The sequence below is a fragment of the Mastomys coucha genome, unplaced genomic scaffold (assembly GCF_008632895.1).
Source record: "Mastomys coucha isolate ucsf_1 unplaced genomic scaffold, UCSF_Mcou_1 pScaffold13, whole genome shotgun sequence".
Taxonomy (NCBI): domain Eukaryota; kingdom Metazoa; phylum Chordata; class Mammalia; order Rodentia; family Muridae; genus Mastomys; species Mastomys coucha.
In genome coordinates, this window is record NW_022196895.1 from 54971664 (window position 1) to 54988159 (window position 16496).

Consider the following 16496-nt stretch of genomic DNA (forward strand, 5'->3'; position numbering starts at 1 on the left):
GAGGCACCGGGAGGAGGGTAGCCAGGGCCCGGGAAACAGTGTCTAGAGGGCGGGGGTGGGGGCGGGACGGCACCCAGAGTGGAGCCAGAGGAGGGGAGACCAGGGGGACAGCCGCGCTGAAAGCCGGAGGTGGCCGCACAGGCGTCGTTTCCTTCCGGAGAGGAGGATGGCCGACCCAGGCGCAGGCTGGGGGGCGTCCAAGGGCGGGTAATGGGGGAAATACCGCGGCCCCGCGCTTCCCCACGCCTGGCAGCCACGACGCGGGTGGCTCCTCCTTCGGGCCGGTCCCGAGCCCGGCGGCGGGCGGGAGGGAGGCGGGGAGCGAGGGCGGAGGCTTCGGGAGGAGGAGGGACCAGGCGCGCCTGTGACAGGGTGGCAGCCGAGAAGCGGACGCGTTGCCGCCGCCGCTCCTCCTCCTGCAGCTCCTCTCGCGGCCGCCGCCGCTGCCGCCGCCGCCGCCTCCGCCTCCGCCGCTGCCGAAGTTTCACTCCCGACCCTCGGCGGGAGCCCCAGCGCGGAGCAGAGCCGCCACCTCGCCGGGAGCTGCAACGCAGCTCGGCGAGCGGAGAGCCAGCCCGCGTCGGCGCGCAGGCGGCGTTCCACGGCCCCCGGGCTAGGGGCGCGGAGACCCAGCCGGGGCGGCAGCCAGCCTAGGGGACCCGCGACAGCGCCCACACCGCCCACTCTGCCTCCGTGCTCCGAGCTGCTACGATGGCCGTGCGCTCCCGCCGCCCGTGGGTGAGCGTGGCGCTGGGGTTGGTCCTGGGTTTCACCGCCGCGTCCTGGCTCATCGCCCCCCGGGTGGCCGAGCTGAGCGAGAAGAGGCGACGCGGCTCCAGTCTCTGCTCCTACTACGGCCGCTCGGCTACCGGGCCCCGCGCGGACGCGCAGCGGCTGCACCCCCAGCCCCAGTCCCGGCCGCAGCTAGAGCAGTCGCCGCCCCCTGCCAGCCACGAGCTCCCCGGTCCTCAGCGGCCGGAGGCGGCGCCCGGAGGTCCCAGTTTTCGGAGCAGCCCCTGGCAGCAGCCGGCTCCGTTGCCGCAGAGGAGGCGAGAACATAAGCCCGAAGGTGCGACGGCGCTTCCCGGCGCTCCGGCTGCCAAAGGGGAACCGGAGGAGGAGGATGGGGGCGCGGCTGGCCCTCGGAAGGGTGGCCGGCCTGGGAGTAGCCACAATGGCAGCGGGGACGGGGGTGCCTCTGCCCCGACCTCCGGACCCGGGGACTTCCTGTACGTGGGTGTGATGACCGCACAGAAGTACCTGGGCAGTCGCGCGCTGGCCGCGCAGCGGACCTGGGCGCGCTTCATCCCTGGCCGCGTGGAGTTCTTTTCCAGTCAGCAGCCTCCTGGTGCTGCGCTCGGCCAGCCCCCGCCACCTTTGCCTGTCATCGCGCTGCCTGGGGTCGATGATTCCTACCCTCCACAGAAAAAGTCCTTCATGATGATCAAGTACATGCACGACCACTATCTGGACAAGTATGAGTGGTTCATGCGCGCCGACGACGATGTCTACATCAAAGGTGACCTCCCAGTGTTAGTTGTCACCCGTGCCCACCTCCCGATTGATTCCTTTCTCTGCTGTCAACCCCAGCCCCTACCCACCTCCCTCCACCGCTTCTCTGCCAGCACCTGCTCTGGGCTTCTGCAGCCCCTTGACCAGCTATCCACACCCCTCGCATCCGCCCATCCTTCTTAGCCTGCGCCTCCTCTCCTGCAGTCTGTACCCTCCTCATACCTGCTCAGCTTTATTCACTTTCCTCGCTCTTGCAGCTGTTCCTTCCATCTGCCTCGGGTCTCTACTCAGAAAGCGAAGAAAGGGACCTCAGAGCTCACCCAAAAACCATTCCCGCCCCTCCCCCAAGCTCGCGGTAGGTGATAGTTTCCCAAATGTGTCCAGAGGGGCGTGTCCTGGCTAAAGGCTAGCAAGATGCAAGATGCTGGCTAGAGCTCAGCTGGGTATTTTACTTTGCTGCTTTGCCACCCTGTGCCTTTGTTTCAGCTTAATCTAGAGCAGATTTAGGACGGCTGCAGTTGAGGATAGCCATCTTTTACTGTCCCAGACCCCTGCTTGACCATTCTGAGGCTTTTAGAAACTTACCCCACATTGAGACCTTGAAAACACCCACCGTCCCAGCCCAGCGTGCTCTTCCTTCCAGCCAATTCCCCATTCTTTGCCACACTTTAATAAAGTCCCACGGCAATGGGTGGGACTTCCCAAAGGTCAGGTGAAGAAGAGGGGTAGACAGTGCATTTGGATTTATACAGACTCTGGTACCTGCAAGCTGCATCATACACGCTAACAGTCGAACCTTTTCAGTTGATCTTGGTGGCTGCAGTTTGAACAGATTCTAGAACTACCCAGGCCACACCATACAGTCACAGCATGAGGAAACTTTGTCAGTGTTAAAAGAAAGGGGCAACTTTTGTAATCCAGACTGTCAACAGTTCTGGCTAGAGAATTTCAGGGCTCAACAGCTCAAAGTTCCTTAGAACACAGGTGTCAACTTTTTGCTTCAGACAGTGGAGAAGAAGGAAAAAGACTGCAAAGAAAGAAATAGGCTTGTCCAGGAGGAGCAATCTCCGCTGTCCATACTCCCTACCTCTTATTCTAAGGAGTGCAGCCCCGGCTCAGCATGTGCTGGCTACCTGTAGACCCATTACTTTGTCATGATCAAGGTTAATACCCTTCACATAACACAAGGGCAAGCAAATCCAAAGGGCTTTGGGGGGCAAGGAGTTGATGTCCTATTAACAAGAGTTGTTCTGGGTTTAAAGGAGGAGGAACAGATAGCTCTCTGTGGTGCCATCTGAAATGAGAGATTTTGATAGTTAAGTGCCAACAAGTCTATTATGATTGCGTTTCTCAAATGTGGTATTTATGGTAGAGTCAAAGAAACAGTATTTTTCAGATGTGTTGCCTTCTGCTCATCGCCGTGAGGAACCTAGACTTTAGGATCATTATCTTCTAGTTCTCATCAAAATTACAAAGATCCTGGCAAAGGGGTCGTAATTTGCAGTGTACATTGATAGGGCCTATTTGTTTAAATAATTTGGAATATAGTGTCCCTCAAATCTTTGAAATGCTGTATTCTGTTTCTATTAAAATTAAAATGCATTCCTATTAAGAGTCCAGTTATAGTTTAAAATAAATTCCTGTTGACGGCTAGAGGGTGAGACATAGGATGGAGAAAGAGGTCACATTCTCTGTTCATCAAAAATGAAAGTACCAAGGCTAAGAACACTGAAGAGGGTGACAACTTATTCTGATGTTTTGCTATATAGAATAACAAATGCTTTGAACTCTTATAGCTACAGAATTTTATTTTAAATCCCTTCTTTTGATCAACCTGCCACCCATAAGTCAGTTTATCTCATTATTTTGATTGTAATGTTCATGATTTTTTTCTCTAAAGTAATGCCTTCCCAAGTTCAGTTTCAAGATGAGGTTTCAATTAAATCACCTCCTAAATAATATAGCTTGTATATGACTGAAGTTTAATTAACAAGAAACACTCAACCAAGTCGAATATTATAAAAAAAATAATCATTGGATATTGGCGCTATGGAGGTAGCTAAATGGGCAAACTGCCTTGCCTTGCAGGCATCAGGACCAGACTTGCACCTCCCAAAATCATGTTGAAAAGAAAAGAATAATAGATACGGTGGAACACTCTTTGGAGCTCTCTGGCCTGCCAGTCTAGTCTACTTTGTGAGCTCCAGGCAAGCGAGAAAGACACTCTCCTAAAATACACCCAAGCCAGTTAGAAACACACTGTCTTCAAAGTGCTTGGAACCAGAGGAAGAACACCTAAGGTCGAACTCTGGCTTCCCTGTGTGTGTGCGTGCGTGCGTGCGTGCGTGAGTGCGTGTGTGTGAATGTTATGTTGCATCCCCACACATCAGGGTATAAACACAAATATACATACAAAGAAAACTATTTATTGGCCATCAGCAGATTGCCAGACCAACACCAAGTATCAGCATTTGGTATAATGTATTTCTGGGAACCTTTGTTACTTCAAATGTACTAAGAAACAGACAGTCTTTATTCCCCTTATCTTCATCTCACCTCTGCAAAAATTGGATGACAGATTCCTTAAAATTGTGTTAAGCTTTAAGAAATACCCATAACTTTGCACTGGGACCAGGAAGGCGGGGGGCGGGGGGCGGGCAACATTTGAAATGTAAATAGATAAAATAATTAACAAAAAAGGGAAAACATAACAGAAAGGAGAATTGTTTCTTCTTCTTCCCAATGGTATCAGGTGTACGCCGAGGTTAAGAGGAATGGCGAAAGTTCTCTCACTCCAGTGAACGTGGTAATTGCCTGTGAAATGAGGACAGGAGGTGACTCTCCGCTTTCTCTCTTTAGGTGATAAGTTAGAAGAATTTCTAAGATCCCTAAATAGCAGCAAGCCTCTCTACCTGGGACAGACTGGCCTGGGCAATACTGAAGAACTTGGAAAGCTGGGGCTGGAGCCCGGGGAGAACTTCTGCATGGGAGGACCCGGCATGATCTTCAGCAGAGAGGTTCTTAGGAGGATGGTGCCTCACATTGGCGAATGCCTCCGAGAAATGTACACCACTCATGAGGACGTAGAAGTCGGAAGGTGTGTTCGCCGCTTTGGCGGGACGCAGTGTGTCTGGTCTTATGAGGTAAGCCTTAGGGTGTGACGAGATTATCCGTGTCTAACAGTCGCTTTGCATCCTGGACATCAGTCCTATGTATTCAAAATCCTAATAGCTGACTTCACTACAGATTCGGAAGTGATTGCGAGGTTCATCTTTCCTATTAGACCAAAGCCTCGCTGAGGGTTTTGTTGTTAGTATAAATCTTAACTTTAAGCTAATTTTCGGTTACATCTCTGCCGCCAGATATAATCCCCTCCCCTTCATTTGCTTTTTTGGTGTTTCTATGCATGTGTATTCATTGGATGTCTCTCACAAGAGGGCTAATTGTGGTTCCTTCCACGTAAGTTTTATTATTTGTTGACCAGTTTTTCTTCTTTATTTGCGTGATACCAGCTCTTTGTTCTCACAAGGTTAACCTGTGGGGTCCTTGTGAACTTTGAAGTGGGAAGAGGATACTCAGGAGCAATATGTCATTCATGATAGGTTCATTTCCAGCACTTTACGGCTTTATTTGATAGTGTGTGGGTAATCTGGGGAAATGCCCGAGGGTGTTGTATGACTATGTTTTCCACTTGTCCTCTCTAGATTTTGTTTATGTCTTTTTTTTTGACAATTTCTCAAAAGCCAGAATTATTTAAATATGGAGAGGTATGGACCATTATGTATGACATTATGGATATTAGTTCTGTGGATTTTTTCCCCTTTAGAAGTTGGCTTTGAAATCAAATGAATTGTCCTTTAAAATAGTTTTCCTGAAAGATAATTTTAGTAACAATTGATTTGATGTTTAAATAATACATTGCAATTTTAATGCAGTTTGATTTGCAGTTATTTGGAGTTTAATTTTATTTTACCTTCCCACTGGACACAGAGTGCATCTGAACTTCTTTATCTCCAAAAGTTTCATAAATTTAGCAGGGAGGATGCATTTGAGGAAAATACATTTCATGGAAAATGATTGTTTCTCAATGTTACATGGTTCCTTTTATTATTTTTTCTTTCAGGGGTGTAATATCTCTTTAATTTATTTAGTTTTTAAAAAAAATGTCTTGTTGCCAGGAGGTGTTGGTGCATGCCTTTAATCCCAGCACTTGGGAGGCAGAGACAGGCAGATTTCTGAGTTAGAGGCCAGCCTGGTCTACAGAGTGAGTTCCAGGACAGCCAGGGCTACACAGAGAAACCCTGTCACGAAAAACCAAAAAAGAAAAAAAAAATTCTCTCTAAGATAAAATTATCCGGGAAACAACCAATACTTAGTGTCTAACATACATTCAGCCAATTTCATATGAATATATGCTACAGCAATTTTGAAAGGATGAGTGAACACAAAAGAGAAATATGGAGTTCTTGATAATTTATTGTCTGATGTTAAATAGAAAGTTCTAGCAAAAAATATCTTTTATTATCTTTCACATTTTCATTGATTCTGCTACAAATGTCCAGTCTTTACCTTATGCTTTATTTGTTCATCTTCCATGGCAAGAAAATTGTCTCAAGTGATGCACAAGCTCTCTTGTAACCTCTACATTGGTGATATTCTGGTAACCTTTGCAATATGTTTAAATTCGGAATGACACTTGTCTGTCAGTGACTTAAGAATATGCAAGAAATAGTTCATTTCAACATTTGATTCTAGCATTAGAAAAAAAAAATAAAGTCTCCTGAATTGCAGAGTGTAAATGACACACTGAGTAGCTTTAAGCTCCTCAGACAGTGTTGAGTTTGTGTCTGGTTGTCAACACATGCTGGTTACATTGTCTCAGCTGGTGCTATGCATTATGCCTACTGGTATTCAACCAGGAGGGTATGACATGTATTCTTAAATTTTACTCACTTAGCAGTCATTGATAATGTTGATTCATTGTTATCCAAAAAGTCAAATTAAAAATTACAACCTTTAATTGCATGTTACATGTTTTAATGATTTTTTTTTAAACCGAGTGAGAAAACTGTACTGTGTTATTTTAGAAATACTAAGAACCAAGGAGAATAAACTGACCGTGAAACCTGGAATGCTTCTAAACTGCATTATAATGTAACCAAATTAAAGGAGAGTGTGTGGAATAGATTATTTCATTTGTCATTGTTCAAGAATCCTAAACAGGTTAAACTATATCTTCTTAATGAAAAATGACTCAAGCAACTCTGAGATTCATTTCAAGAGTTCTGTTTCCTGAGGTTTTCTTAGTCTCAATAGGAAATGAAGTTAGTGCTTTTCTATTCCCCCCTCATTCACATAGACTCCTCTCTCTCTCTCTCTCTCTCTCTCTCTCTCTCTCTCTCTTCCTGAAAAGAAAGAAAACAAAATTACAGCAAAACTCTTTAGTAAAATAAAACCTACCTCTACACAGAAATATTTAGGTAAATGTTATAGAAATTTATTTGTGACTACCTCAAACCCCAAACAACTCAAGTGGTCTCCAGCAGGCAATCTATCTGCTTAGTTTTCTGGAACTCATTTGTAACTCCCAAGGGGATCACACCCACAGGTTGAGAACCCACTGCTTTACAAATCTCTTTAAAGGAGTTTTACAAGGGATGAAGTCACTGGCTCCAACTGAACACAACCGACCCAGATAAGAAACATCACTGTCTATCAACCAATATCCATAAATGGTTACATTCATGGCCGACTTTAGGAAGTTACTCACAACTTCTGTATTTGCTGCTTTCAGCAAGTGATGCACATGCATTAGTTGAGCCACAAGCATGGAAGAGGACATAATTCAAGATTACAGCTATACATTAACTTAGGTTGTAAGAATTGTTAACATGCGTAACCGAAGGCAAGTATTGTAGGTTCTTATACTGGTCTCTCAAAGGCAAGTTAAACAGTTGGAGAACACAGTAGGCTAGCAATCTTAAGTAGCTTTAAGGTATATTATTCAGTCTGGCTCTGAGGTCCAGAGTATGTTCCAGTCTCTTAGAATGTAAGAGATGCATTCAATAATATTGTCATATCATATAAAGAATTAAACATTTTCAGAAATTCATGTTTAAAATGTGTATCATGTATACTTCTATTTTTATTGTAAATTAGCTTATGTATACGTTCATGTTTAGTTTATTAGCAGTATTAAATTTTTATTTAGTACTATCACTTATATTTAAGCATTAAAATAATTTTAACTTCATTCATTTTTGTCATCCTGTGAGTTCTACCTTTGATCATTGAAGATCAATTGAAGATGGTTAGTTTTTCTCAATTTGAGTTTTGCACTAAATTAAAGCCAATGGGAAGATACATAATTCAAGTAGATGTTGTTTCAGAAGCCAGTTTTACATTGGTTATAAATATTTTTCTGTGGCTTTGCAGAACCATTTCCCATGACTGAACAGACTTTTTATTTGACTCTTTTCATGGCTAACTTAATGTGAGAAGTCTGGTGTTCCCTTTTGGCCTATTAATGGCTATGAACATTGTAGGGAAATTTATTATTTTCCAAAGGGGTGTGTTTCTTGAGTTGTTCTTGGGCTTTTAAGAAACACCAGAGAGCCATGGCTTTGGACTACATTAAGGTCTTCATAGTATCTTTTAGGTTTACAGTCTTTCAACCATTGTCACCAGGCTGTCACCTCCAGGCTGTCACCTTGTCTAAAGATGCTTCTTAGCTTCTTCCTGGTCTTTGTGAATTATTACTTTTTCCTCCTCCGTCTCCTCTTTTTCTTCGCCATCATCTTTTGTCTTCCTTTCTCCCTTCTCTCTCTCTTCACTGGTATATGCAGGAGTGTGTACAGGTGGGTGTACATGTGTATGCCAGTGCCCTCATTGGTGTGTCCCTGTGTGGTCCAGAGGTTGATGTTGGGTGTCTCCCTGAGATGTTTGCCATGGCATATGTTTGAAGTAGGATCTTGAACTGAACAAAGAGTTTACCTTTTAGGCCACTCTGTATGCCAGTTCTGGATACTGGGTTACAGAACTTGCTACTATGTGTGACTTTTGTTTTGGGTCTGGAGGCTTGAACTCAGCACCTCATGATAGCACAGCAAGCACCTTAGCCATGGAGCCATCGCTCCCAGCTCTAAGCTGTATTATCAGAACGTTTGTTGTCCACTAGAAGTAATTAATACATGCAGTAAAGTCTAAGCAAGGATTTTTTTTTTTATCCAAAATTCAGTCTTTTGGAAGTTTTTATTGTTGTTGTTTGTTTGTTTTTGGACTTTCCTGATATCAGCAAGCTTCTCACATCTGCTCTTTCCTCCCCATTCCATTTGTCAGATGAAACCATCCTGAACTGTCTTTGGGAGTCCCTCTTGCTGCTGCACTGTTTCCTTCATCTTACAAAAATAAAATTCCTCCTGAGGTTATGGAAAACGCAGTACAGATGTCAGTACTGTGTAAGCTTCAGGCCTTTCCACTGCTAAGTGGTCCCTTATCACCTGATCTGAGACAACTTATGTATTTTAAATAGATGCTTTCCAATAGTTGAAGATACTACTAAGTTTGAGAGATGCCTCCAGACAATTGGAAACAAACTGAATGATAACATGACACCCCTGTCAGGTTTAAACACTTTTATTCCCTAATACGTTACAAATATTCCAGTTTCTCAAAAGACAAATCAAGTCAGTTTCTGGTTCTGCTTTCATTGTCTTGTCGTCTGAAACAGTATGTTCCCTGAGAAACATTAGTTCAGATGTTTTTCTACTTAGCAAGTATTCAAAATACAAGGCAATGCACCAGACATGGAAGTATAGTTTGTGTTATGCCACTTTTTTTTTTCCTTTTTTTGTAGAATGGTATAGCTTTTAATGGAACATTTTGTTCAAGGAATTCAATTTATACAAGAACAGAAAGCGCCGAAACATGTGAGCCATTATTTGATGTTGCCAAATACCAAACCCAGTCATGGGAGGTGGGAATTGAAGAGTTGCTGGGATTACAGGCCCAGTCTGGTGCTTATTTAATCTCCTAAGAAACATCCTGGTCCAAGCCCAGTGTCAGCCCTCATGTGTGTTTAATTTTGTTCTGTATTGGACATTAGCAGTTCAGTAAGTGTGCTACAAGTTTATGAATTAACTGATTAAACATGATTTATTCTTTAAAACCCAGCAGGCACTTTCTTGAGCCTAATAGACAATGAAATTGATCTCTTAATTGTTTTGAGATTCTCAGGTCTTTATTTACTGATTCTAATTTTGACAGCGGCATTCTTCACTCTTTGTGTTCAATAGTATCTGAAGATTGTCTTTACTATCTCTTTTTGTTTCATTAATTTTTATTGGGAAGTTATTTACTTATAAAAACTATATCTCTAAGAGATGGCTTAAATATATATATATACAAAAGAAAAATAACTGTTAAAGTTCAATGTCACCAAAGAAAATGAAACTTCAGAAAAATATGGCAATGACTATACATATTGGTTCTTATTTTTCTGAACATTAAATAATAATTCTAAGTATAGAGACCTAGTAAAAAGAAGCAGGTGAGGGAAAGGAGTGTGGAGGTGCACCAGACCCCATTCTCAGCAACTCAGCTAGCAGAAGGTAGGGGGCTCCCTTGGGTGTTTCATATAACTTCCCTCAACAGATGCCAGGGCTGGGAGGTTGAGGGGCAATCCTGCGAATCGAATCCCTTTAGACACTACAGTTGTCATCAAGTGCAAAAGTGTTTGGTGTATTGCTGGATTTTTATTTTGAAATGAAAAATGATCTTTGGAGATGCCTCTGTGGCTAAGTAGAACTGCCTCAAATCCTTTCTATTAGGCTGGCAGGCAGATAGCTTGAAATGTTAAAACTCAATGTACAGGTATTGTGGTTTTGGTTGAGAGACTGTATGTGTTATTTAGCTAATCGAAGGATGGTAGGGGACTGCTGCAGAAGTCACACTTAGCCACCTCTAGGAGAGGATGGCCGTCCTATTTGAGGAGCATAGATGAGGCAGTTGAGTGGAATTCCAAACAACTGGGCCTAGGATTAAATCATCATTGCATAACTGTGACCTGATGTTTAGAACTGTCTCTTTTCATAAATACTAATTTAATTATGAGGTAAACTTTGCAATCACAAATCGAAATATAAAAGGATTTAATGAGGTAAAAATCTTATAATACCAAGACAAATACTTAATGAAATGAGGATATTTAATGAACCTGAGTAGGTATCCTGAAAATACATTTGATAAAGCACCTTTAAAGTGGTCTACTCATATAGCCAGCTTCTTTCACTTGCCCATGGAGCCCCCTTTACAGACAGCGTGCTATGAGTCCACCTTTCTAATCTTATGGCATGGACGAGGAAGAGGACTCTGGCTTCTAGCTCACTTCTTGCCTTCAGGTCTGACAAAATTGGGCTCCCACCTCAGATTTGTCCTCTCAATATTGTTTTCATTCTGTACCATGGAATCTCCAGTTGAGTCTAACTGTGGTAATCTGTGTCATAATACAGATGGTATTATTCTTACTCAATTTTATTAGCAGTGGCATTTCTATTTATGCCACTGCTCACCAAAGACAGTGATAGACTCATTTAGTAACTTTATTCTCTATTAATGTCCTTCATTTCAGTTGGCCACTACCACCTCCAAATTACTCCTAGAATAGAACTATCCCTGCTCCAATCCCTAGTTTGCCATTCATGGGCTGTATGGCTGTGGACAAGTTGTTGTGTCTCTTGGTCCTTTGGCTCCCATTTCATCATCAACTGAATGGTATTACAATAATTTTTTTTTTTTTACTTAAAGGGCACTTCTGGGAAGACTAAATGGCTCAATGTGTATAGAAGCATTTCAGAATAGTAGCTAGTACTTTTAGCTGTTTTTGAAGAGGCGAAATGCCATAAAACAGCGCCCACTTTACAGAGTCATTGTGGGGAATATAAAATGTCAATAAATTGAAGTTCTTTAGAATCTTGTTCATTACATATGCCATGTGTTCATGTTAGATGTTTCTAATACCCAAAATGGCAGTGTTTATATGCCTTGTGCTCCATAGGAAGAGGGTAATGTCAACTAGAAAGTTTAGTTATAATGGGTCTTTGAAAGGTCTGCTCTGCTATAGTGGGGAAAGTCTTGATTCATTGATTGATTGATTGGTTTTTTAATTCATCTGTGTGAGAGCATATATGCATGAGTGTAGATGCCTGTAGATGCCAGAAGAGAGCTTCAGATTCCCTGGAGCTAGAGTTGTAGGTGATTTATATAAATCACCTGACGTGAGTGGTAGGAGCCAGATTTGGGTCTTTTGTAAGAGCAGTATGTAATCCTAACTGATGAGCCATCTCTCCAACCTCAGTATAGTGGTTATTTATTTTGACTACACAATGGGATTCTCTGAGGGACTTTGAAAATAGTTGTGATATTGGAACCAACTGCTGGTCCAATATATCAGAATCTCTTACAGGGGATGCCTCTTGTTTGAAATAGCCTAGGTGACTAAGGTGGTCATAGTGCATTTTCTAAGTGACTAGGGTAGATATAGTGTCGACATCACAGTACCCATTAGAGTATATGTTTGTTCTGGGGTGGAGCCTATGCCTTCAGTACTTTACCAACTAAGGTATCTCTCCAGTTCTCAAGGGTATCGATTTTAAGTTAACTCTCATATTTAAATATCCAGCCAAAATTGAGTTATTCTTTATTTTCTTCATTTTCTTTCAGTCATAGAGACTAACAAGAACTTCTATATAATTGTTATCCATTTGTTTGAAGCAGCAAAGTCCCCAGATTTTAAGACAAAAATATAAAATGATCACAGCCACATGGCTTCTCTTCTGACGATTGTGCTCAAGTATTACTTTAAAATGAACATCGGAGTGGATTTTCAGATGTTCTTAAAACCATTTTCCCACATTCAATGCTTGGGGAATCGTAGCTCTTCCTAGTGCCTATGTCTGAGTGATATATAATGACAGAGTTCTAAAACACTTGGATGTTGATTCCCATTATGTTGCTGCTGTGATATTGACTTATTGCATTGGATTTGGGTGCTATAAGGACAAGAGGCATTAGAGTGACTTATATGATACATTCCAGAAATGGTAACTTTATAGATTTAAAAATCTTTAAATGTAAATGTGGTGTCATCTGCTTGTCACCAGTAAACATTCCTTTGCTCATCATTGTACTGACTTCTCTGAAGGTGGAAAGTATATGATACTTAAAAAAAAAAAAAATAAAGGAAAAAAATGCTCCATAGAACTGGAAAATGTGGTGCATCCTTCAAACCTTTAGTACAGTAGAGCATGGTTGGCAGATAGGGTTGAGGATGAAAGGCTGCACAATATCAAATAGCTTAACAAAGGTGTGAAAAGTGAGAATTAAAAACTGTAGCAGAATCCAGTTATAAAGGACTTATACATCATACTCAGACATTCAGATGGGTCTGTAGATGATGTGTGAGTGAGTCTTAGAATCTCGTGGAAAAGTGTGGACTAGAAGAAATCATAAGATTGTGAAAAATCCTTCTGGCTGATGTTAATGAGCAGCCATTATACAAAGTCAGTCCACTGGGTCACAGAAAGCTTTTATGAGTTCTGTGTGGAAAGTGTCTCACAGATGTTCTTCTGAATGGCTCTAGTGCAGGAGGATGCCTTAACAGTCATGTACTTAAGGACAGGATCCTATGGGATTTTGTTGTAGCTGCTGATCATGTGAGATAAATCTTAATGAAAGGGCCAAAGAGGAAATGAACGTGATGAACTTAAGATAGAGAAGACAGAGAATTGTCTCAGTCGTGACCATCTAGGCATGCAGTAGTAGACTGGAAAGGTTAACATGTCACCTGGGCTTTAGGCTTGAGGATAGTATTCCCAGAGGTCAGGTACATGAGATGAGCCAGTCTGAGTGACTAATATGTTTCCGGAATTGGAAGAACACAGGAGAATGTTCACTTAGGGCACACTGAGTTCTAGTCATTATTCATGTATTCAGCAAACAGTCATGGCCATCTAATGCTCAGGCATTCTTCCATGGTTGCTGTTTCAGCAAACATTAGAACCAAGTCCTGACTTTATTTTCTAGATTAGGAACAAGGTAAATAAGCTTGAAAAGACTCAGGAAGGCTCACACACACACACACACACACACACACACACACACACACACACATAATCACAGAGAGAGAGAGACAGAGAGAGAGAGACACAGAGATAGAGACAGAGAGACAGAGAAAGACAAAGAGACAGAGAGAGGCAGAGAGAAATTCAGAGATGGAGACAGAGACAGACAGATACACAGAGAGAGAGAGATGGAGAAAGACAGAGATGGAGATAGACTGACACACACATGCGCACAGAGGGAGAGAAAGAGAAAGAGAGAGAGAGAGAAGGGAGAAGAGAGACAGAGACAGATACATACACAGAGACAGAGAGACAGACAGACAGGGGGATGGTTAGGAAACAGCTCTGTTTAGGGACCTAAGGTGGGCTTTACTGAAAAGACAAAGTGTGAGTGGCACAGGGAACAAGGGAGAAAACCCATTAGAGGAGCATGCCCAAGTAAGCTGAGAACCAGCTAGAGGGCAAAAGCAGCTCAGGTGGAGACACACAGACTGGAGTGTTGAAAATGAAAGATGGGAATGGAGAAAGAAGAAGGGCAATCATGTGCTTGGCTTGACGTTCTCTGGGAGGACTTTTACAGAGAAAACTGAGGCCCATCTACCTTGAACAAGTTTTCTGGTTAGTGAGGAATGGGTCCCCACCCAAAATGAACAATATCTTTTGTTGCCTATATGCATTTATTTTAAATCAAAATTCACTTGTAGGTAAAGCAAGTATTGTGTAAATGATCATCTTATGGCTGACCATGGTGACAAGCGCCTGTGGGTCCTTCAGTCAACTCGAGGCCCCGGAAGTGGGAGGAGCACTTGAGACTGGACATCTGAGACATTTTCATTGCGTGACAGTTCTGTTTTTTGATTAAAATTTGTTTTAGAAATTCATCTGTTTGAAACCTAATTTAATAAAATGTAAATACTGAATAGAGTAGGATGAAAAAATAATATTATAAAGTGGTCAGAAGCATACAAATATAGAGTGAAAAATATTCCTATTTCTGTGATCCATCTGACTTAAGAATTTTCTCCTAACATTTTTTTATTCTTTTATTTTAATAGATTGCTTTTTTATTAGATATTTTCTTTATTTACATGTCATATGATTTCTCCTTTCCCAGTTTCCCCTCCAAAAAAACGAAACAAACAAACAAACAAACAAAACCAAGAACAAACCCCTGTTGCTTCCCCCCTCCCCATACCTGCCACCCCACCCTCACCCACTTATTGGCCCTGGCATTCCCCTACACTGGGGCACAGAACCTTCACAGGGCCGAGGTCCTCTCCTCCTATTGATGATCGAATTTGCAATCCTGTACTATACAAATGCTGCCAGAACAATCAGACCCACCATATGAAGGAAGGACAAGCCATTTTTTTTTTTTTTATTTTTTAAAAAATACTGAGACTCTTTCCTCTATTTCCAGTTTCTCTTGAAAGTCAGAAAACCTTGATTTAGTTTCTTTCCCTGGTTATTTAATTTTTAACGGGAGATAGAAGATGTAATAATATATGCATTGTTCTGAACATTAACTTTGTTCAGTTATGATCACTGCTGGGAGATGTAGTTTGATGAGCAAGCATCTCCTCCAAGATGTTCATGCACCGTGTGCCCAGCTGGTGGCGCTAATGAGAGGTGATTGGGTTGGGAGGGTGCTAGCTTCATTAGTGGGTTATCTAATGATGAGTTTGTAGCTGAACTGCCTGGAGGAGGGGAGTCTGGTGGAAAAGCAGACCACAGAGGCATGCCTTTGGAGTGCGTTCCTTGAGCTTGGTCCAGTCGCCTTCTCTTTTTCTGGGCTGCCACCAGGTGCATGGCTTCCATGGCCACATGTTCATACCACTGTAATATTGAATAATGGACTGTGGGCCACGGACTAATAAACTTCCCAGAAACCCAGTGAGCCAAATTAATCTTCCCTTTAAACTGTTTCTCTCATGCATTTGTTACGGTGACAATAAAAGTGTTAGCAGAGAATCACTCTTATATCAGTATCAAATATCCTCATGCCTTATTTTAATGGCTGCTTGGAACTTTAAAATGATTTGAATTATCATTTTTTTGGAGAATAAAAAGAGAAATGGACTCTGCAGCACACCCAAATCCTCACTTTTATGGGTTGCTTTTGGTTCCCAGGAAGTAGTTAGTGTTGGCTCTCCCAATGATTAGCCTTTTCAATATTAATTTTATTATTAAATTTAAATAATCATCTATTATTTAATTATTAATTTTGTAAATATTTGCCAAGTACCTCCTGGGAGCATGATATGCTGTGTGGTGTTGGAGGTAAATTCTGTTTGTGAACTATATGATTTCAGGGAGGGAGTTAAAGAAACAAAGGAACAAATTCGTGCCTTCCTTTATGGAGCTGACCCCTTGATTTATGAACATATAGTAATATTTGATGTGGTAACTAAGTTTAGGTTCTTTGACTAAAATGAATTTGAACTAATAACTTCAGATGAATTACTCAGTCCGTTGCTAATTAGTCTGTTCTTGATTTCTCACCCACACAGTTGATGAGAATAGTTTTGTGCTCATTTGATTCCTCTGTGGCTGTTTCCCATTCTGCATTTCTCTTAACTGACCTGACCGTCGTCTTCCTTGGTTTTCCTTTCCACTAAATAATCTTAACACTTCATGGAGTTGTGACAAATCAGATTTCAGAGAGAATGACATCTGACTTGTAAGTTAACAGAAAGACTGACTGTGTGAAGTCTTATAATTGCAACCCCATAGGAAGAACAATATCAACGAACTAGACCTCCCCCATCCCACCCTACCCCCAATCTCCCTGGCGCTCCCAGGGATTAACCATGAACCAAAGAGTAAGACTGCCATATCTGGCATCAATGGGAGGGGAGGCCCTCC

General features: G+C 42.4%; 1 protein-coding gene across 1 annotated transcript in view; it reads left to right on the forward strand.

Moving 5' to 3' along the window:
• Window positions 1-212: 212 nt before the first annotated feature.
• The window catches only part of Chsy3 (chondroitin sulfate synthase 3), a 239981-nt gene continuing 223697 nt past the window's right edge, over window positions 213-16496 (forward strand). Inside the window, exons 1-2 of the mRNA XM_031365749.1 lie at window positions 213-1519; window positions 4372-4655. Coding sequence (XP_031221609.1) covers window positions 712-1519; window positions 4372-4655 — 1092 coding nt within the window. The 5' untranslated portion in view covers window positions 213-711. The remainder of the gene's footprint in view (window positions 1520-4371; window positions 4656-16496) is intronic.